Below are 21,310 nucleotides of genomic sequence, written 5' to 3'. Positions count from 1 at the left end.
CCTTGATGTGCACAGGGAGACAGGAAGAAACTTATCACTTGCTGCTTCTTGGGTGCTTCTTTACCCTCGACAAGCTGAAGAGAGTTAGTAACCATGGGCAGCATCTCTGGATCTGCACTGACAACAATGCAGTTGTCCTGCTGTCTTTGAACATGGTAAAGCTCACAAATATTGTTATTGAAGGTGAAATAATAAGGACAAGTCTAAAAAGTAATAGTTGCAAATGAGATAGGAACAGCTTTTTGGACTAAGTTGAGGGGGAGAGATTGTCAGGTGGTCAGAAATTCCAGCTGTGTGACCTGTTCCTGTTATCTTTTGTCTTCCCTTCATCACCAAATTCAAATCAATTCAAATGATTTTATGGTGATTGTGAGGGTTTTTATAAACAGCCTAAAGTGGATTTTAAGGATGCTGTTAAATAATTGAAAATTACTCCAGAGAGAAGGAAACAAGGCCAATAGCAGGATCACAGCCCTGGTCTTCTGGAGAGGGGAGTCTGATCTGTTCATGAACCTGCCTGGAAGAATTCCAAGGAATATGCTTCTGGAGAGAAGGGGAAACCAGGAGAGCTGGGGAGGCTGGGGGAGGGACAATATCTTGAGCAGCTTTCAGACCTCAACTGTTGTGCAAGTCTGAGTCTGCCTAGTGCTGATAATAGACTCCATTGAAAATGGCATCATCCCATACAGCACTGGCTGGTAAGATAAAGGTGTATTTGAGAAAGATTGTACCAAGTCAGGAGAGTGCCAAGTTTATTGAAAGGCATTTTTTAAAATAATATAATGGTATTTTCCAAATGGAAGCAGAAGAACCAAATATAGCAACAGATATGTGACTTTACTTTAGACTTTTAACTTACTTTAGAATTAGAAAAATTGTTCTGATAGTATTTCCTGGCACATCACAATGGACATTTTTCCAGAGATGGGACAAATGTAGCAATGAGTGTTGTGTGCTTAAATATTGCTGTGCAAAAGGGTCTGTTCTCACCTTTTTGTTTTCTTGAGGATTTGATTGCCAACTCAAAATTCTTTAATTCTGCCTATGGTGGGTTGGGCGTCCTTGGATTGTCTTTCTGGTAGGTGGAACACAGCAAAGGTGAAAATTCAACTAAAGTCCCTTAAAATTATCCAGAAAGTTTTGCGTGGATGTGTTGCAGTATGGAAGTAGGATAACCATCATTAACTGTTTGCTACTGACCAGCATGTTACACGGCAGGGAGGGACTTTTTCTCTCTGTCTCTTGTTTGCCAGCTATTTCAGTGATTATACCATATTCTGTACACTTTGAAGCTGTGCCCAGAAGTAGAAAAGCTGATGGTCTGTTTCATTCTCCAAAATGTGGCAGCTCATTACTAGGAAAACAAACCAAAGGGTTTAGTTTGCAATGAAGGAGATGTTTTGTTAGTGTGTTTCTGTTCCTTATTGAAATGTGGTTTTGTTGAAAATGCAAATATTGTGGTCAAATATTAATTAACAGCTGATGAATGTTTTGGTGTCATTTAAGCATAATTGTTTTTCAGATGTGTATAATGAATATTTTCCTAAATAATGTTTTTCTTCTGGTAAACTGATTTTTCCACATGTTTTTAATGAAGCACGACTTCAGTGCTTCACATTTTGTCTAATGGTTTGAGCATAACATTCTTGATGTCAGTGCAGTTCTGAGGAAAGAGTTTGTTGACTTAATATTGCCGAGACAGTGGAGAGGAAGAAAAGAAAGCAATGGCATTTTGTCTGTGAATTAATTTTACAGTGCCTAGTGATACTAAAGGGAAGGTGTTCACTGAGTGGCAGCTACTGTTAAAATTCACTCTACTAACTAGTAGGCTATTTTAAAGTAAAAGTTTCAGTTCTGAAATGTTTAAATTTGAGGAAATTTGTACGTGTGGGCTCTTATCACAGGAACTGGAGGTTCTGTCTCAGGTGTAGAGATGCATCCTCTTCTCTTTTGTTCTCTCCTGCTGTGGTTGAGGGGGGGTTATGGAGGAGGTTTTTGCTGGTTTTTTTGGCATCCCCTGGCTCAGCAGCTTTTGGGAGAGCATCTTGTCCTGTAGCTGTGACCCTGCCAGGAGTGGGTGAGGATGCCCCTGTTACTCACAGAGAGGTGGGGAAGGGACCCAGGACTTTGTATCTTCACTGTTTCTCTTCACTTATTCCTCATCAACCCAGTTCAGCCAAAGATGCTGCGGAATGAGAGCAGCAGTCAGACATGGGTGATGAGAGTGTGAAAGACTGGGAAAGCAGTCAAGCTGGAAAACTGATGATTGGACTTGTTTACCTTAAAAAGCTGTTGAAGAAGAGGTGACAATTTGAAAGCACAGAGTCTAATGAATGAATGGTTTAGAGAAGTTGTTTGCGAGTTGTTTTCCCTGTCTGTGCAAGGCAACAACAAAGATATTCAATGGAGCTGAAAGGTGGCAAATTAAAAACTGATAAAACAAAATGCATTTTCAAGCAATGAAAAAAGTAATGGGATTAATTTCCGCCAGAAAACTGGCAAGGTCAGGTGTTTCTCAGGGTTCAGAAAGCCTGGATATTTATATGATCAATAAAAGTATCTGGAGGAGTTTTCACTGGGAGCCTGTTTATCAAATGTATTTATTAGGTGTCATGTTTCTGGGGTTGACAAGCCCAAGGTGAAGGTGCAGCTGGAATTTTGGTAAAGTACCTGCCTGAAGTGGTCTTCGTAATTGCTTCTTAAACATCCAGTTTTGTTCTTGACCACGTCAGGGTCTCAAGAGGAGCAGGATCCCAGACAGAAGGGTGGGTTATAGGCTCCTCTGCCAGCCTGCCCTGAGGTTTATATGGGATTTAAGAGCCAGCATATGGCAAACCTCTGCTCACAAGCTGCAGTCCTGAGCACTGAGGTGGCACATTTTCCTTTTCAAATGCAGAAAACTCTTTCAGAAGTGCAGGTCACAAGGTTAAAGATCAGCCCAGCTTCATGGTGCTCACTTGCTGCCTGAGAGCAAATGCTGAAGGTGATTCCTGATCAAGCTAATGAGACATCTGTGGGTGTGGGCTGAGCTGTGCTCTGGGTGAGAGAATAAACTGATATTAAAAACAGCCCAAGAGGTGTTGCTTGGTGCAGTTTCCATCTTTTATAAGACAGAAGTGTTAAAATAATCTTTCATATTTTCAAAGGGTACAAGTTAAAATATGGAACCCTCATCATGTAGGTAATGGGAAACACATATGATGTAAAATCAGTTTTGACCTCATGCAAGGAAAGCATAGAATTTTAGTTTAAAGTAAAGGCTTATCATTGCTTTGCCCTGGATAAATCACTGGGTGTGATTAAATAATCTGGCCAGTTTCATTGCTGGGAGCATGGTTTGGGTGTGAAATGACACTTTATGGTTATTACTGTTTCAAGAAGAATATACTTGGGTATTCTTTTGCTTTATAGGTGGTTTATGCAGTATGGAAGGTGCACACTGGGCCAGATTCCAGGCTTAGTTCAGTCTTCTCTGCCTGGTGTGTGCTCTGAAGGAGGAACTGCTGGGCTGCAAGGGCCAAGAGCTGTGTCCCCTCTGCCATGAGAATCCTTTATAAAGAGAATGCAGATATGCTATGGGTGGCCTGGGAGATAACTTGATGTATACTTTGTGAAACTCTGATTGGAATCACTGATCTTTTATACCCTGCAGGCAGTAGAGGGAATGTTTTATGAATTAAGTAAAGTATGGGAAATTATTAATATTTTCTAATAAAGCAGTCAGGTGATGTATATTCTGAAGCATCACCTTAAATCCCTTTTTCTTTGCCTTCTTCAAAAAGCCACAGCTGGCATATTTCTCGAGTTGTTGACACATCATGAGGGGATCAAGGAATTACTTTTGAGTTCAATGGAATGTGATGTGGATTGGATGAACTTCTGTCTGATTTTTTTTTTTTTTTTTGGTCCCCTCAAAATGTGATGTGAGAGCTTTTCCCCCTGTTGCAGTTCTGTCTCAGCCCAAATACCCCAGGAGCAGAGCCCAGGTGGTGGGGCCATCCCTCCTCATTCTTGCAGAGATAATAGCATGGGCTTTGAGCACAATTCAGTTTACTTTTCTCCCAAGTTAATGATATTTAAGTGGTTGAAACTGCAGGAAACTGGCTGTTAAGAGCTTTAGAGGCCAGTATCTGGGTTACTTAGTAGACAAGAGGGAAAAGAAATCTGAGGGTAAGGAATGAACATAGGGGTGAATTTTTATGCACTGCCAACACTGGCAGCATAAAAATCTCATGTACCATCACAAAAACTTTCTTCTTTATCTTATTTTTGATTCTTCTCCTTTTTTTGAGTAGGTGAATAACACTTTAGGTTTGTATTGCCAGTAAGTAAGGATGAATCCATTTCCTTGTCAGCTGTATGCTTTCCCTCTGGCAGTGATGGTAATCTAGTGGCTAGGTTGAAGAAGGTATGTTGGAGGTTTTTTGGGTGTTTTTTAAAAAGAAATTACTGTTTTTCACATGGTGCCAGATGGTGAGTGACCCTGTGCTGAGGCAGGTGAATAAGGCAGCTTCACACACAAGATTGCCACTGCCTGAGCAAATGGGACTGTGAGAAATGGTAGGAAAAAGTGGGTTTTTTTGGACTGAAGAGATGACAAACACACTGGGACAGAAAAGCAGGCTCACTCTGGAGACAGGCAGCAGTGAGTGTTCCAGTAGAGGGGAGCTAAATGAAGAAAAAATCATACAATTATTTCACAGCAGCAGGAGGCTAAGAAACATAACTAAACATGTTAAACTCACTGTGAAGCAAGAGGACCCCAGGGGTATTTTAGTCAGATAATATTTAATTTGTTGCAGTGTCAGTTGTATGATTGCTTGTCAGCTGGCATATGGATGTGCTGTAAGCAAAATGGGGCTTTCAGAGACCACGCACAATTTTCCAGAAGATAGTAAGCAGGAGATTTATCAGAGATGGATTAAAGGAGTCACAGTGGATTTATTTGCTCTGGTCCATTGCCAGGATGTAAGGCAAGCTGAGCTCCCTGCAGAGAGGTGCTGGAGGAGAGGGACAAGAGCTAGAAAGGGAGGGCTATAAATCAGGAGGAAAACCTATGGAATACAAGAGCATGTAAGATATACACAGGTATTTGTAGGAGTACATTTAAAGCTGCCAGCTGAATGTTGGCCAGGAGAGCAATGGGATTGCAGAGTTTCTCCAAAATTTAAGAATGGACGGCTGAGAAGCTAGGAGTGTCTCTGAATGCCTTGTTCTGGCACGTAAAATGAGTATTTGATCATCTCTCTCGTGTTCTCTGCCTGATTGTGTCCTCTTCCCACCACAGTTTCTCTGGGTGGCTGCTTTCTCCAGGCTTCCAGCCCTGGGAAGAAAGTTGCTGTTCAACTTGAATGGTAACCTGACTTTCTGAGCAAGAAAATGGCTCTGAGAGTGTTAGAAAACAGATGAAAACCATCCCTTGCAGAGAGATGATGGGACAGACAGGGATTCCTGGTTTGCTGTGTGCCTGTGGTTGTGCCCATCAGCCTTTCTGACCTCTCTCAGCCTATTCCTGTTAGGCATGGATGGAGGTGCTTGGACTTCAAAAGAAGGAATATTTTATTTTTCTTGGAGAAGCCTTAGTTGTAGGGCACAGCACATCTGAAAGGCTTCTTTATAGGTTAAATCCATCTTTAGATTCTTGCAGTAGCTTTATATTGGCTCGAGGGGCAAAAACACAAGCAGAGGGTTGATATATAGACAGTCACATTTGAGAACTAAGGATATTTAAAAAAATGTTTCTCAATGGTCTTGTCAGTGCAAGGGTAGAGAAATCTGCTGGATGTTTTTATTTTTATGAAGTTAACAGGCTTTTTTTTGTAAATGGTGTTTTAATTGAGGTCTTGAGTAGAAAGTCAATGGTGTGTGTATACATATGTGTCTGCAGTCAGTTCTGATTAGCAAAGTAATGTGAAAATAGGTCAGCCACGGAGAGAAATGTTGGGAAATGGCTGCAGCTGAGAAGGAAGCTATTTGTAGGCTTGGGAGTAGAAAATTTTGGTTTAAAGATGATTTGTATGGAAGATGAGGGTGGTAAGAGGAAGGGGAACCATTTTCCTTCTGGTGATCATAGATGCTGCTGAAGGCAAGGAGGGGTTGAGAAGTTTCTGGTAATTTAACTTTTGCTGGTTTTGTTAGCTGAGAACTCTTGGGCTTTTCGTTCTGGAAGAGTCCATCAGGTCTTGTGCCAATTAGCAGGGCTCCAGGAGGGAGCTGAGGGATGTGGCTCCCATAAGAGCAAAGTCTGACCCAATGTGTCTTAGCCCCAGCTCTCCCTGCAGGCCTGGTGCTTCCTGCATTTTGCTGTCACTTGGTTGTTGCTTTTTCCCCTACGCTTTCCATAAAGCAATAGGACTTGAACACAGCTTTATTCCTAAAGTAGGGCTGAACAGTTTATCAGTCCCTTATCAATCCCTCCAGCCCTCAGACTGGGGCAGAACCTGTTAGATGTCAGCATCCCTGTTCACATTCCCTGGTTAATGCTTGTCTGTGGGGTACAGGGCATCTCCCTGCATCCTGCTGAGCCTGAAGAGGGCTGCATGTGTTTCCCATAAGGAGGGTGCAAACAGGGAGCTCTGGGAAAGAGGCAGATTCCCCCTGATGCTGCAGCCTGTTCATGGTGCCTGGTGGCTCTGCTGCCACACAACATTCTGTGCTTTGTTTCCGTGATTTTCATCACCCTGATGCAAACTCATTCCTCCAAATTACAGAGATGTTGTTGAATTGTAATTCTCTTCTTTGATAAACACATCACTGGAGTTAAGATTTATCGCGTTTATTATTTGCCTTTATTCAGTAGACAATTTACTTGTCAAAGAAGGACATTAGACTGTTTTGATATTATTCATATTAAGGCTCAGTTGATTGTTTCTTGTCCTTAATTCTTCTTAGCTGCTTGCAATTTGATTGTTAATGTTTTTTTCAAGTATTTTATGAGATACCAAAATATTGAAGTGATTTATAATTGCCAGAGTCTGTATCTTCTCCTCCATCCTTCTTTTAAAAGGTTGGGTCTGTTCCTCTGTCCTATTTTCAGTTGCTGTCTTGCCATTTGTGAGTTCCTCAAGGATATTTGCTCATGGACCAGAGATTAATGTGATTAATTTTATTAAGTAACCTAAGAATATGTTTTGTCAATAGGTCCTGACACAGTCTAATATATTTAAGTATTCTTCAGTTATTTCTAACCATATTTTGGTTTGTATTTCGATGCCTCCCACTAATTTTACTGATGTTAAACATCTGGTCAAGCCCCACTTACCATCTCCCTTTTTCTATATATGAGTTTAAAGCAAGAAAGCCCAGACCTGTGTTACACAGTCCTCTCTCTCTTTTATTTGTGTTTTTACAAGAAAGAGTTAGCTAAATTATACCTGATTGCAAATAGCATCTGTTTGATATTGAAGCTCTATATCTTTCTTCAGTCTTGAAACTTTCCCTTATTATTACTAATTTGGATTTAGGAGTCTGGAGATGAAGAGGGGGGGGAAGAAATCTTGCCACTGATTTCTGATAATGAAGCAGCCTATTAACATTCCCCAAAAATTATCATTAATTGAACAAAAAGCTGATGTAATACTTGGAATATTTCTGTGCCATCAAAAAAGCTCCAAGTGGGAAATATCATTCTGATTCCACTGTACAGAGTCTGTCTCCTCTGCCAGGCTCTAACCCGTGCAGAAGTGAGAGAGCAAGCGAGCTGTGCCGTTGGGCTGTGTATTAATAGTCAGAGTTCACTCGTGTGGAAATAAAGCAGATTTTACTGTGACTAGACTCTGTCATTAAGAAGCCATTATTGGAACTGACCGGCACAATTCCCACTCTCTCATTGCTAATGACAAAACAATCTGTTCTTTAAAAAACAACAGCCCTATATTTTCTTGCAGAGAACGGTGCAGGAGACCCACCAGAACAGGAGCGGGGTGAAGAGAGGCAGTTGAAAGATTTATTGATCAATAAACCAGACAATTACAGCTTGTTTATAAAAGGAAAAAAAATAAAAAAGCCACCTCAAACCTCAGCCCTGCGAGCAACACTGAGACTCTAATAATGATAACTCTGGCATCCAGCTTGAAAGGATAAAAGTCAATAGGAAGATATAGGATTTCAATAAAATTATGACACTAGATAAACTTTACCCCAGGAACACATTTTCCCTGGGTGTGTGACTGACTTCAGTTAGATTTGTAACTTTAATTTCTTTCTTATTGATTTTTCTTTTCTTCAACTAATTAGAAAGTCTGTGGTGAATGGGGGGTGTGTGTGTTTGAAGAGGGGCTAACGAGCAGCAGCAGCAGAAGGGCCTGAACTTATATGTATGTATATAAGGTCAGACACCTTTTTATGGTTTTTTGGCTATGTTTTACTGTTCAGTTGCTTCCCATACCCAGGCTCTGGTGCTCCTCAGTTGCAGGTATCTGTGGGCTGCCCCTGTGATGTGCAGTGCTGTAGTGACTTGGGTGGTGGTGGTTGCAGTGATGATGATGATGGTGCTTATGTGAGCCCTTCTCAGGCCTTTCCCTAAAATTAAACCACAAGTCCTGAACGAGCCCACTTATATTCCTGCTGTTTCTAAACCACTCTGAAGTGTGAAGGCTGCAGAAAGGGACTTTCTTTGAGCTTCAAGATGCTTGTCAGCCAGGTCAAGTTTTGGTTTTACACAGAGGGGAGTAGAGGAGCTGGTGGGAGGAATGGGGAGAAGCTTCATCTTAGGGGTGGCATTTTGCAGAGGTGCCATCCTGTTCTTTCCCATAGCACATTTCCAAGAGATTAGCTCTAGTTTCTGGTTAAAATTATAAAATGTGTTTTCTTCTTAGTTACTTATGCAATAGTAGGAGGAATATTTATTTGATGAATGGGCTGGTGCTGGCAGAAGGAAGGGAAAACTGTTCAACCTTTGAAAAAAATCACTATCCTTCCTCTTTTTCAAACTTACATCTCCTCAAACACAGCTGCAAGCTGCAGCACCAGGGTTTGCTGTAGGGCATTAATTTCCTAGGTTTATAATGAACATCAAGATTATTATTCTGCATTTAGGGCATGTTTGGAATGAGCTGCATCTCTGTTCGGGTGTTGACTTAAAACTGGTTAAGGTGAAGAGCACCTGGAATTGTGCCAGGGTAGGGCCATGGTGAGTTAGCAGAGGTTTACCCTGTGATGGGTAAATTTTGGAAATTCCCAGAGGAACTGCTTTTTAGTAATTCTGATGAATACTCTCCAGATAGGAAGCAGCAAAGCAGCTGTATTAGAATAAGGTTAGAAAGGGCATCTGAAAATGCCTTGGGAGGATTTTGATGGGTCGTGAAGAATGAGGAAATACTGCAGCAATTACTAAATTAGGATTACATTTTAGAGAATCTTTTTAGACAGAGGACTTTTCAACAAGAACTTCTGTTTCCTGCCAAACTAACAAGATCTTTAGGAGCGGGAGAAAAGCTTTCAATAAGTGCTCTTGATGGGGAGAAATTTAAAAAATGGAGCTGGGGACCACTTGTTGGAAGCTGAGAATTGATTTCACTAACAGTATTAATATTTAGAAATAATTAAAGAGGATAAGTAAACTCCAGGATCAAGTGTTTAATTGTGCCACCCTTTAGTTCAGCTTTTCAGCACTTTTTTTTTTTTTTTTATAATACAGCTTCTGCTGTGTTTACCATGTGTGATTTTTCTTGAGAAGTTTACTCTTCATTTCAGAGAGATGCTTTGAAGGGCAAGGGCTGTAGTTGATTTTAGGGGAAAAGGCAGCCTGTAGGGTTGGTTGTGCTCCCATGCAGTTTTCCCATGCTCACATGAAAGCTGGAGTTTGTCCTCCTTGCAGCTCAACAGCCCAGGGAGCTGCTGGGATCTTGATGGGGATGACTCAAATGACCTCATGTTCAGCAATTAATTGGAAGCCAAGTGTGGTGGGAGTTGCCAGGGGTCCTGTTTGCTTTTGAAAAAACACCAAGGATTTTGGGACTGCCCCTGCTGTAATGGAGAAACATAGCAGTGGTAAATTATCACATGGATGAAAGATGCTTAGGAGAAAATGAGGACAGCAGAGCAGCTTGGAGAGCAGAGAAGGAGAGAGGATGCTGTAATTGCAAATCTAATTGCAACAACATGCAAAGCTCAAACCAACACCTTCACTAAATGCTGTCATTATGTTCTCTTCTGTGCTCTAGAAAGTGATTTGGCTGTAAATGGGGAATGGAATTCATCTCCTGAGCAAAAGCAGTTTGCCTTATGGAGTGTGTGCTGGGCAGACTGGGTGATGCTGTGGGTGCTGGAGGGGGAAGAGGAGGATGGAGAGATCCTGTCCTGCTGCCTCTCTGCTAAACAAGTTCATCACAAGGCAGGTGTGGCTGCATTTGGGTTTTCTTCTTTTTCAGTAACGTGGATTTCCTTTCACATGTCTGTCAGATGAACAATTCTAAACTATGGCAAAACTGTTTCCCTGGAAAAGTATATTTCTCTTCAGTCAAATCTGGGCTAGGAGCTGGTAATAGCTGCTGGTACTATTTATGTTAAAACCTGTCTTTCTTTATAATGTTATTAACCCAGTTCCTGTAGCCCCAGGCTGTCCTTTGGTCTTGGTGTCCTTTTACCTCCTGACCAACCCAACTATCTTGGCTGACCTTTCAGTCCATGACATGCTCTGAACACACTGTACCTCTGGCAGTGCCCCCAGTCTTGCTGTCACACCTTGAATTTCAATGTTCCTTCCCTTGCCACATGGACACTTGCTATCCACATTCAGGATTTGGCCTTTAGGTTTGGAACGAGGAGATAACCTTTGTATCCCTGTGTGCATATTGCAGTGTAACCAGTAACCTCCTTAAACACACCTGACTTCTTGAAATTTTCCTTTTGTCCCCATTCTTCTTCTCCATCAGTGCCTTGGAGGGAGGCATTAGGTGCTGTCTGAAGCTGGGAAAGCATTAGGAATACTTCAGCCAGGACCCCACACAAAAAGTTTTACATTTAGCTCTGAGCCCAAGCCTTATAGTTGAGAAGCCGTTCTCAGGGAGGGGAGAAGGATCCTTCTGTTTGTCTTTCTCTGCAAATGCCTGGTTATAATTGCCAGCAGATAGAGAAGTGAGCCAAACACAGTCTGCCAGACATTAACCTCTGAAAAAATGTTTGTTACAAGCACAGAGTGTTGCAGCATCTAACAAGTGATAAGTCAGATACCATTTTGAGGATATTTGCTCTCAGCCACTTTGTTCGATGTCAAATCTGTTTCATTTCTGTTGTGACAATTCTGTTCTTTCTTTGCTGAGACTCTGGCAGGAAAAATGTCAAGTACAACACTAAATATTTTGCTGAGGAAACCCATTCAGCCATGTTGAATTAGAAGAGTGTCTCTAGGCAGGCTCTGTTTTCAGTTGCCATCTGCTTGTTAGAGTGTCTGCATATTGCTTTCCTGCAAAGGGTATGGGGTTTTATAGACACAAGACAGTCTAATTTTTCAGTCTTCACAGCAGCAACATTTATTTTATTAGAACTGTGTGTCCGTCTGTGCCTTGATGCTGATGTGAAGATGATGAGTGTACATCCCTCAGAGTTGAGTTGCCGCGTAAAAGAAGAGTGGGCAAAAATGTAGAAGGCTCTCCTCGGAGCGTGGCCAGGGGCTTTATCCCTAAAAGCTTTTGCTGTTGTTCCTGGCAGGGAGGGCATTTAGAGGCTTTATCCCTGAAAGTTTTTGCTGTTGTTCCCGGCAGGAGCGCGATGGAATGCGGGCCATCCTGGAGTCATACGACAGCGAGCTGACCCCGGTGGAGCACTCGCCGCAGCTGAGCCGGCGCATGCGCGAGGCCGAGGACATGGTGCAGAAGCTGCACGCTCACAACACCGAGATGGAGGTAATAAAGCAGCATCCTGCTCTAACCCCAGGGGTGAAGGAGTTGAGACCTCCAAGATTGAATTGCCTGGTGATGGGATCTGCTCTTGTAGAAGCCAGATTTGCGATGTTCGTGCTTCGAAATTCCAGGATCAATAAGAGCCACGAGTTATTGTTCTGCAGCTGAAGCTGGCAGAAGCCAAGAATAATCATCTTTGGGTGTGCTGAGTGTGCTGTGCTGCACTGCATGGCTGGAGGGACAACCACTCCCTGTGGTGAAAGGGTTGTGGTTAAGGGGAAGTGAAGGGGTAGCAGGTGTGGGGTCTTCTGTGGTGTAGTGAAAGGGATTCACTCTATCACATGTGTAATCAAGGCTCTTCTGTACAGAGTAAGCCACTTGTGCCTACAACAGCTTTACTTAAGGGTTGAAGAAGTAAAGTATGTGTTTGCTGTAAATTCTTCACTTCTTGACATTAGGCCTGAAAACCCCAGATTTCTGGTCACTATTAAGTGCTTTTTACTAGGTTTTCTCTAAGAAAGAAAACCATTCTGTCCAAAGGTAGAAGTATCTCTTAAAGGCATTCTTATATTATCTTTAATTCTCTTTTTGAAAATTTGGAATCTGAAATGTGACTGTGGTGAGCTAAATGTTAACCTGCATCAGCCAAATTGTTCCTCCCTTCTGTTGTTCTTAGTGGAATGGGCTTTGTGGTGATGAGTTGAAATACTTTGAATATGTCTGTGTCCTTAAAGCTTGGCAGTTTTATTACATTAGGCTTTACAATAGTCATAAGTATGTGAGTTTTTCTTCATGTCTAATTCCCTTATCATGTCAATTTAGAGGCTATAACTCAACTGGAGTAGACTGGTAGAAATTGCTCCTTGGGTTCATGCTCAAGCCATAGAGTTGTCTCACTCTGCACAAAACTGCTGTTTCTGGCATCTTTAAAAATGCTCTTTCCTTGTGTTGGGAGATGGGGACTTACTTCAGGCAGTACTGGCTCCAGTGATCTTTAAATCCTTAGAACAGCACAATGTGGTGTAGATCAGTGTCCTGGTGCAGATCCATTTCATTGCTGTTTCGCAGAAAATGAATTCTGCAAAGTTTTGGGCAAGCTGGTAAAGAAGTTAGCTGGTAACACCAGATAAAATGGAAATTTGCCTGAATTCATCTGCCTTGGAATGTTTGTCTATTTTGTCTTTTGAACATTGTATTGCTTCCCAGCAGACAGAGCAGGATTAAATGATGCTGACATAAAGGGATAGGTGGCTATTTTATCCTGCTTCCTTAGTTGCTCCCAACAGTGGCTCTAGGTTGTTGCAGGGAGATTTTCTGAATTGTTTCCTTGAATATGTCAGGTGTGCTGTCTTCAGGCAATAGTAAATTATCTTTTCTTCTTCAGATGAAAGCATGGAAGAGTATGGGAACAATTTGGTTATACTCCTTTAATTATTTATAGGGAACAAATTCTAAGTTTATTTTCATGGATATGGATTAAGGGCTACATGGAAAATTTCAGAAAGGAGCTGTGTTCTCTGGAGGTTTGTTGTGTGTGATGTCAACCTCTAAGCCTTTCAAAGACTTTGCTAGAAGCAGGATTCAAAGACCTGATAGTTTCCTCACAAAGTAAAATTTTACACTTCAGCTTGATTGTGTTTGCCTTTCTGACTGCAGTGTTGGCTGCTGAATCCCATCTGTTTTGAAATTTTGGGGGAAAGTGTTTTGTTCCAGTAAAAATTGGGAAACTGGAAAGGGAAATTGAGGTACAGGCAGGACCCCTGGTGCTTCATCATCAGGAGCAGCAGCTGTAATCAGCTGCCAGTAGATCAAAGCTGCCGAGATGGTCGATGGCAGCTATTAATAACATCTCACTTAATGCTCTGCACCCTCCCAACTCTGCTGAGCCTCCCCATGAGGTTTGGAAATGTTGACACCTGCATGACTCAGCTCACAAACAGAGCAGACTGCTGGGATGAGGCACCTTGGAGCCTTAGTTGTTTGAGATGCGGCAGAAACAGCCTCTGTAGGGGGGTGAGGAGAGAGGGAAAAGGGAATTTCAGCGTGTTTAAATCAGTGTGGCAGAAGGGTTGGAGCATTCTGGGAGCCTCTGGTGTGGATGGGCTGGGAAGGGCAGCACACAGGCAGCTGGGGAGGAGCAGGGAGAACCAGGAGGGCTCACCTGGGAGCATCGTGCCCATGGCAGCAAAGCAACCGGTGCCCAGCTACTCCAGACAGATCCAGGGGAGGCCTGGGGCAGCTGCAGAGGGCAGTGATGGACCTGAGCTGAAAAGGTCTGGCTGGCATTTTTGGAAGGCTGGGATGGTTGAAGTGTGGGAAACAAGGAAGATCACCTGTTAGCAGGGGATGTGCTGCTGTGGATACTCACAGTGATGCCCACAGAGGAGCCTCTGGCACCCAGCAGACAGTGGGACACAGTCCCTGTGTGCTCCAGCACTGCTGGGGAGGCTCCAGGTATTGCTGTGGTCCAGGAGCTTCTGGAGTTTAAAAAAGCCCTTGAAGGGCCTAAGGTAAATCATCCTCCTGTATTATATTTGGGGGGTTCTGCCCTTCAGCTTTATTCATAAATCTTAACATTTGCACTATGAACCATGTCTGTCCTCTCTGATTTTTTATCACATTTTTCCCCTTTTTTTTTTTTAAATCTTTGCTACAGAGTACTCTAACAAAATCTTTCACTTAATTTAACAAAATCTCTGAGAAGAGAACCCCTTAATAGTTTCATTTTTTCTTGTTTCTTCTGGCTGCCCAAATCTGTTACCAGCAACCCACCTCTGACATAACACAGAGGGGGGAAAAAGGGAGGTTCTTAACAGGGGCTTTTCCTTACTCTGGAAAGAGAGATTTCTCCATCCATTTGAGCAGCAGTCAGGAAACTCTGGTTAAGGTGGAGTGATAGAGATAATACAGTAAGAGAGAGGAGGAAGTAGTGTGGGACTGGGAAGATTTTGGGCTGAGACAACAGCTTTTAACTCATTAGGGAGATGAGGTCTCAGGTAGGTCCTTTGCTGGGTGTGCAAATGGAAGTGGGAAGCTGCTTAAAAGAGCACAGGGAATGTGAGAGGAGTGTGCAAGCTCTGGAGGGGGCTGTGTGTGAGGGTTGATGTCTGCTGGGAGGATGGAGTTAGGGGACACAGGGAGCTGTGCCCCAGCCCTTGCTGGGCAGGAGAGCTGCTGGGAGCACTGCACTGTCTGCATCAGACATCACCTGGATTACAGGCACCTTCCAGAAACTGGGATACAGCAGGCTGCTTTGATCCCAGATCATTTCAGAGGTGATGCTGCAGAAGAACCACTACTGTCAGAGCCTGATGGGGCAGAGGACTGGAAGGCAAAGAAAGGCAGGTGGGGAACTTTTTAAATCCCCTTCACTGATAATGCTGTATGAGAAAAGCTGGGTCTGTAATGCATGGACATGCAAGCATACAGACAAGCAGTTGCTTTCTCCTCCCCAGAGCTGCCTGCCCCCAGCCCAGCCCCCCACTCCACAGGGCTGATGTGGCTGGAGAGGTTCAAGGAAGCATTTACTGAGTGTTGAATGTAAAGCACGGAGAGATGCAAAGAAAAGCATCATCTGAAATGGTGGCTGGAAAAGCAAGCAGGCTGTGTCAGCCCATTTCACATGGTTAATGAAGTGTCACTCACCATCTTTTTTAAAAGTGTGTTTTGGAACTGGAGAGGGAATGAGTTTGTCCTTTGCCAGCCTGTTATAAATACTTTCACAGAATTGTAACTGTATTTCTATGGCAGAGTGAACTTTTGTTTTGATACTGGTCACATTTATAGTTTTCTGGCCAATCTTGGTTAACTTTTACTACCTTAGCTCTCATTACTTCTGATTTCGAGGTAAACATGACAAAAAGAAGCTTCTGTGCATGCAGCAGCTCCTGTGAAAAAGCTTTGATGTGGAGTTTAGTGTTTGAAAAGTTAAATCCAGCTGCACAAAAGGGAGATAATCATAAATATAACTGCATTAATAATGATTTTATTACAACACTCCTGGCTCCATATGAAACTTTAATGAAGAGAGATTTGCAAGGAAGACTCATGCTGACACCTTCAATGGTCTCCAGCATCTTTTACATTGAGAGATTTCCCCTGTCTGTGAGCACCATATGTACTCTAATCAGTTAATTGAGTCTGACAGTTTCAGCACACCAAATGCCATATGTTCTGTGTTTTTGTGCCATCACGGGCATTGCTGGTGACCTCAAAACTCATTGACCAAATATTGTGGCATTATCTGCCCCTGATAACTGCACTGCATCTGCTGATGGTGAAACCTGGATGTTGCTGATTTTGTGCTGTTAAGTCACCAATCTGCTCCTTGAGAAGGGGGTTTACTCAGCAGCCACCCCAGTGCTTAAAGTGCTTAAATTTTACGGTGAATGCATTAAAATGTTAATTTGAGCAGCTAACAGTTCTTCCTTGTCTTTCACCAAGCTTCCCCCATCAGCACTTTTTCACTTTTTTTGCCTTCTTTTTTTTTTTTCCCTTTGATCCACGCTTTGTGTTTATCTTGCTCCTTTGCCATATTTCCTCTCCCCCTCAAAGGTGGATTGCTCCTTTACACGGCAGAAGGGACTTCTGTGGTGATGGGAACTTTACAGAGATGTTTCCTCCCATGTGTGCAAGGTACAGAGGAGTTTGTTTTAATTTTCAGGTTTCTCCTGCCTCCTTTCTTTACCTCTCTGCTGCCATCCAACCTTTTTTTGCTCAGTGACAAGTTTAAGAAGCAGTGAGATGATTACTCTGCTCACTTTGGATGTCCATAAGGAGCAAATTGGAATCACTAGAGCTTTCCTGCCACTCCAGAATGGCATATGTTTCACTTGCCCAGACTTCTGCTGTCACTGTAGCATCTTATCCGTGGCTCGTGGGAGAGAACAGGCACTCCCTGGAGATGGTGCTGAGATGCTCCACGCATCAGCTCCCACTGATTGCTGAAGCAGTCACAGGGCTGAACATCATCTTCTGACAAAGCAAACACCTTGTCGAAATAGCACTTTGAACCCAAATGTTTTGGCATCTCTTGGCAGACTCGAGCCTTCCCAGGAACCACTGTGGTCCCTTGCATTTGGTTTTTCTTTGCTAAAGGAGAGTAGGTCAGGCCTGTGTTCTCTGGCAGTCCTGCAAAATGGATTATCTTGGGTTCTCTGTTATGTCACGTGTTTCATCTTCCTCCAGACCTGAGTGACCTTATTGAGTCAGTGAGTCATTAGTTTCCTCCCCTCCCTTTTACACCTGCCAGTGGCTGTGCTTTGGGAGAACACCTGGCAAATAATCATCATATAAATGAGGAAGCCAAGTCACCAAGAGGTTTAATGATTTGTTAAAGGTGACAGACCCTGCCCTCTGCAAGGACAGTGACTCTTAAAACTAATTGATGTTGCAGCAGATCCTGTCTCTGTGTATCTGAGAGTTTTTGTTTGGTCAAACTAGATTTTAAAACTTAGTTGCTCTTAATTTTTTTTGAGGAGATTCCTCATTTTGGATCTGTCCTGAAAGTCAGTAATTGATCGAGAGGAGCGGTCCATGGCACTTCCTTACACTGGAGATATTCTGCACAAGCCAACATTGTTTTCGCTACAGGGAGATTTTTGCAGCTATTTTTAGTGTGTGGATGCTCTGACAGTTTAAGAATGGCTTTAAGTCAGCAGTTCCCAGGGACCACAGCTAACTGGAAGCAACCTCCATCATTCTCAGGAATGAGAATGTCCTGTCACCAGCTTGCATAGGGTGAATCATTAACTAGCACAACTTCTCTAGTCTGTGAAAAGCTGCCTTATAGACAAGCCCCCAGGAAAATACCCCCAGCTGCAAATCAACCAGCAGCCTCAAGGACACTTTCACTTCTTGGCTGCATATTGAAGTGCATGGACAGAAAAACATTTTCCAGCTCTGCTGCGCTCACTTTGAATGCAGTAAGGACAGGGGTAGACAATTGTCATTGCTGTCACCTCTTGCTGAAAGTCACACTCCTGGTGTAGATGCAGTCAGTGACGCTGTGCCCTTTGTTCTCTTGCTGGGTCACATCTTGACTCTCTTATGTAAAGATGTGCAGTAATGATAAATGTAAGCAATCACCTGTGCTAGCAGTGCAGGGAGTTCAGGGTGGACTCAGCTGGCTGAGTGCTTCAGCCTGCAGGAAGCACACCCAGCCTAGGTGAGACTGTTCTGCTGTCCAGGTTTGATGCTCAGAGGATGTGGGAATGCTCTTGTACTCAGGCTCTAAGTACTTACTTCAGCCCTGGCAGATTGATAGGTGCCAGCAACAGAAAGATTTTCCCTTCTTCCCAACAATGCTCCACTTAAAATGCTCTTGGTATGAACAAATCCTCCCATAGCCTCTTCTGGTGGTGTTATGAATAACCAAGCACAAAAGAGGCTTGACCTAAGGAATTTGGATTAGCTTCAGATGTCCCTGCCTATAGGAAACATGAGAAACAGATGAACTGTGTCTAAATTCCTACAGAAGATTTAAAATTGGGTTATTTCTTAGTGATGTATTGGAAAGAGCTGATAACTGAGGTGCAGTTATGAGTCATATTTACCACAATAGAGCAGGGGAGAGCGTTTCATGCGATGCTGAGAGCTTTAAAATGCTTTACACTGGAGAGCCTGCATGCCTGTGCTGAGAGATACAGGCTCTGCAATTAGATGGCTTGAGGAGGAGGAGGAAGCAGGAATATGTTTGGAGTGGGAGCAGTGGCTCCATCCACAGCAAAGAGCAACTTCTGTGCAGTGTGGTGCAAATCCCCTCCTGCATCTGGGGAGCAGGGGCTGACTTGGGGCACAGGCAGAGCAGTGATGACATGTCTCTTCCCTCTCAGGCAGAAGACAGAGGCAAATTAAGTATCTTTGGGGAATGGGTTAGGAACAGATAGCTTCCAGCTTTTCAAAAGGAAGGCTTTGAAAGAGTTAAAGTGTGTTCTCACGTTGGTCTCCATCACTTGCAGCTGCAGGCAGCATGGAGGGATGGATGGGAGGCAGTAGAGAGGTTGCTGGGCAAGTTCCTCTAGAGCTTGCACCATTTTCCAGTGTTGCTCTGCACAATTGCAGAATTTTGGTTTTCTTAGCAACGTTAGAAAAACATTCAACATTAGGACAAACTGCTTTCTGTGGTTAATTTGGAGATTTAACCTCTATGAATCTCTTCCAGGCTGGAAAGTGTGGTGATTTGAGATAGTGCTGGTCTGATCTGTGTGGATTGGGCAGGTACAGCCCATGTCACTGCTGTGCCACACAGCTGGTTTGCCTTGGGCAGGAATGGTCCAAGTTTCCCAACAGCTTCCAAGGTATATGGTCCCTTTCTGGAATGAGCTGATGGGATGGAGGCAGTGCTGCATTCTCCAGAGCACTTCCAACCCAGAGTTTCCTGAAGTGTGTGGTCATGTTCGTGTGGCTCAGCCACCAGATAAATGTTTTGGTGCCTGACTCTTTAGGAATGGTAAAATTTGGGAAAATGGGAGAATTGGCCAGGATTGACCAGTTTCTCTTCAAACTAGAAGCTGGGCTTGTTCAGGTTATGTTTCCCAGAGGGGTTCTCAGGCCAGTGCTTCTTACCCCTTTTGAAGTCTATTGGTGACTCAATCAGGCTCAGGCCAATAACGTCTCCTGTTTGTTAGAACTGCTACTTAGGCACCTCCTCACATCAATGAAAGCTTTAACAGCCCATGGAAACCAAGCAGTTTTGGGCAGAAAGGAAATAAATGTCTTCTGACAAAATGTAAAAGCTAAAATTACACATCAGGATAATGTTTTACATGGAAATTTTACCTGTTCCCTAACTTTGAGTTGTATTAATGGCATTAAATAGCTCTTGTCTGGGAGTCTTGAGATGTTCTGAACTTGTTGAGATTTGTTGATTTTTATAATCATTGGATTTGAATTCTGTGATTTGTAGTGTTTCATTTCAGAGTAATTGCATAATCTCTGCATAATTTAAGATTTAAAGTATGTAGTTGTAAGTGTTTTCGTGTCATCTTTTAATTCATGATGATGGTGACCTGTAAAAGTGAATTATATTTTTAATGATTATTTTCTGTTTAAAAACATCCTGTAAAGATTCCAAGGGTTTCCTGTGGAGCCTCCACATAGGCTCAGCACAGTTGTGCCCTCTGTGTTTCTGTGGGGTCCAGCTACAGAGTTTTGTTGAACTCCTGTTACCAAATAGTTACAACATATAAACAGAAAAAGTGCTTTGAGAAAACAACACCAACAGAAGCTTGTTCCCATGCTCTTGTGGATCCCAACACTCCTGCTCTTTGCAGTTTGCAAGGATTATAAGATCCATTTTAACGCACTTAATACTTTGGTTATTGTGGTAATTAGAACAACAGTAGTTGCAGTCTTGATTTTCTTTTTGAGGCCCATTGATTCTTTATTTTGGCCTTCATTACGTGCAGTAGAAGAGGTGTTTCTTCAGGGAACTAATTAGTCTAAAAAGCCTGGTTCAGCATAGTGCCTGAGCAGTTTGTCGAATGGGGCCTAAATGCAAGTGCCAATTGCAGTTGTTTTGTTTCAGAATATCCATAATTGTTCACCCTTAGTACTTCTCCACGTTGTGAGCTGTTGTTTGTTCCCATCTGTTCACCCAGCCTTTCACCATGGCCTGGGTTGTCCAGAGGCTGCAGCACCTCCATTTCCTCAGCCTGGTTTGTGTTAAGGTCATGAATTCGAGCACGGCACCATTGCCAGTCAAAACAGTGAACAGAATTCAAAGGAAGGTGCCTGGATTTCTCTTTATTTTTCTCTTTTTCTTTTGCACTTCAATGTGACCAGCCTACTAATATTTGGATAAGGCTGGGAGCAGAGTAAGTGAAAAACCCAGCTGATAGCAGTTCCCACCATGCTGTGAATAAAAACTAAACTGTTGATATAGATCTTCTCTGTTCAGGGGTGGTCCAGGTAAATTGTACGGAACAATTCTGCTTTCTCAGAGGCTTTGCAATTTATCCATTTGCTTTAATCAGTGTTAATGTCAAATGTGCTTTGATTGTGCTAAAAGCTTTTCAGCAAAACAAACTGAAAGTCCGAAGTTGTAGAGAAAGCCACAATCTCCCTGTAATGCAAGTTGCAACATTTTTCTTTTGAATTTTATTTATGCTGTTTAATAAAACAGGCAGTGCTGTAGAACACACGTGCCATGAATCCAGCTGTGGTGACAGTATCATGGCTATGAAATGCATGGCACATCGATTTGACATATTGATGTGATTTATGTTTTCAATTTGTTTAAACGGCTCTAATGGCTGCAGCTTTGACACATGTACGCTCAGATTTCTAGTTGTGTTCAAGCTCACATTAAAAACAGAACTGAGTCGTGGCTTAAGACATAGATTTTTATCTCTTCTGTGTTCCTGTGCCTGTGTTCCACACTCCCAAACGTGCGTTTTTGTGGCATCGACTTCGCTTCTTTTCGGAGAATTGTAGAAACAGTTCATTATCATTGGGAAGCTGATTCTTGG

General features: G+C 42.8%; 1 protein-coding gene across 4 annotated transcripts in view; it reads left to right on the top strand.

The window, feature by feature from the left end:
- Positions 1–21,310, top strand: part of MAD1L1 (mitotic arrest deficient 1 like 1) — a 348,924-nt gene that overhangs the window by 130,585 nt on the left and 197,029 nt on the right. For 3 of the 4 annotated variants that reach the window (XM_042037256.1, XM_042037260.1, XM_042037259.1), the window contains one exon: positions 11,703–11,843. In XM_042037256.1, the coding sequence (XP_041893190.1) occupies positions 11,703–11,843 (141 nt within the window). Of the gene's footprint in view, positions 1–10,262; positions 10,338–11,702; positions 11,844–21,310 lie in introns of those variants that run through there. The other variant, XM_042037258.1, reaches the window with a different exon arrangement.

The sequence above is a fragment of the Corvus kubaryi genome, unplaced genomic scaffold, assembly GCF_017639235.1.
Source record: "Corvus kubaryi isolate FWS band 111438036 unplaced genomic scaffold, C.kubaryi_AGA036_p1.0 37387, whole genome shotgun sequence".
In the NCBI taxonomy this organism is placed as follows: Eukaryota; Metazoa; Chordata; class Aves; order Passeriformes; family Corvidae; genus Corvus; species Corvus kubaryi.
Note: the sequence above shows the minus strand (reverse complement) of the source record. Positions and strands in the feature narration are given on the sequence as shown.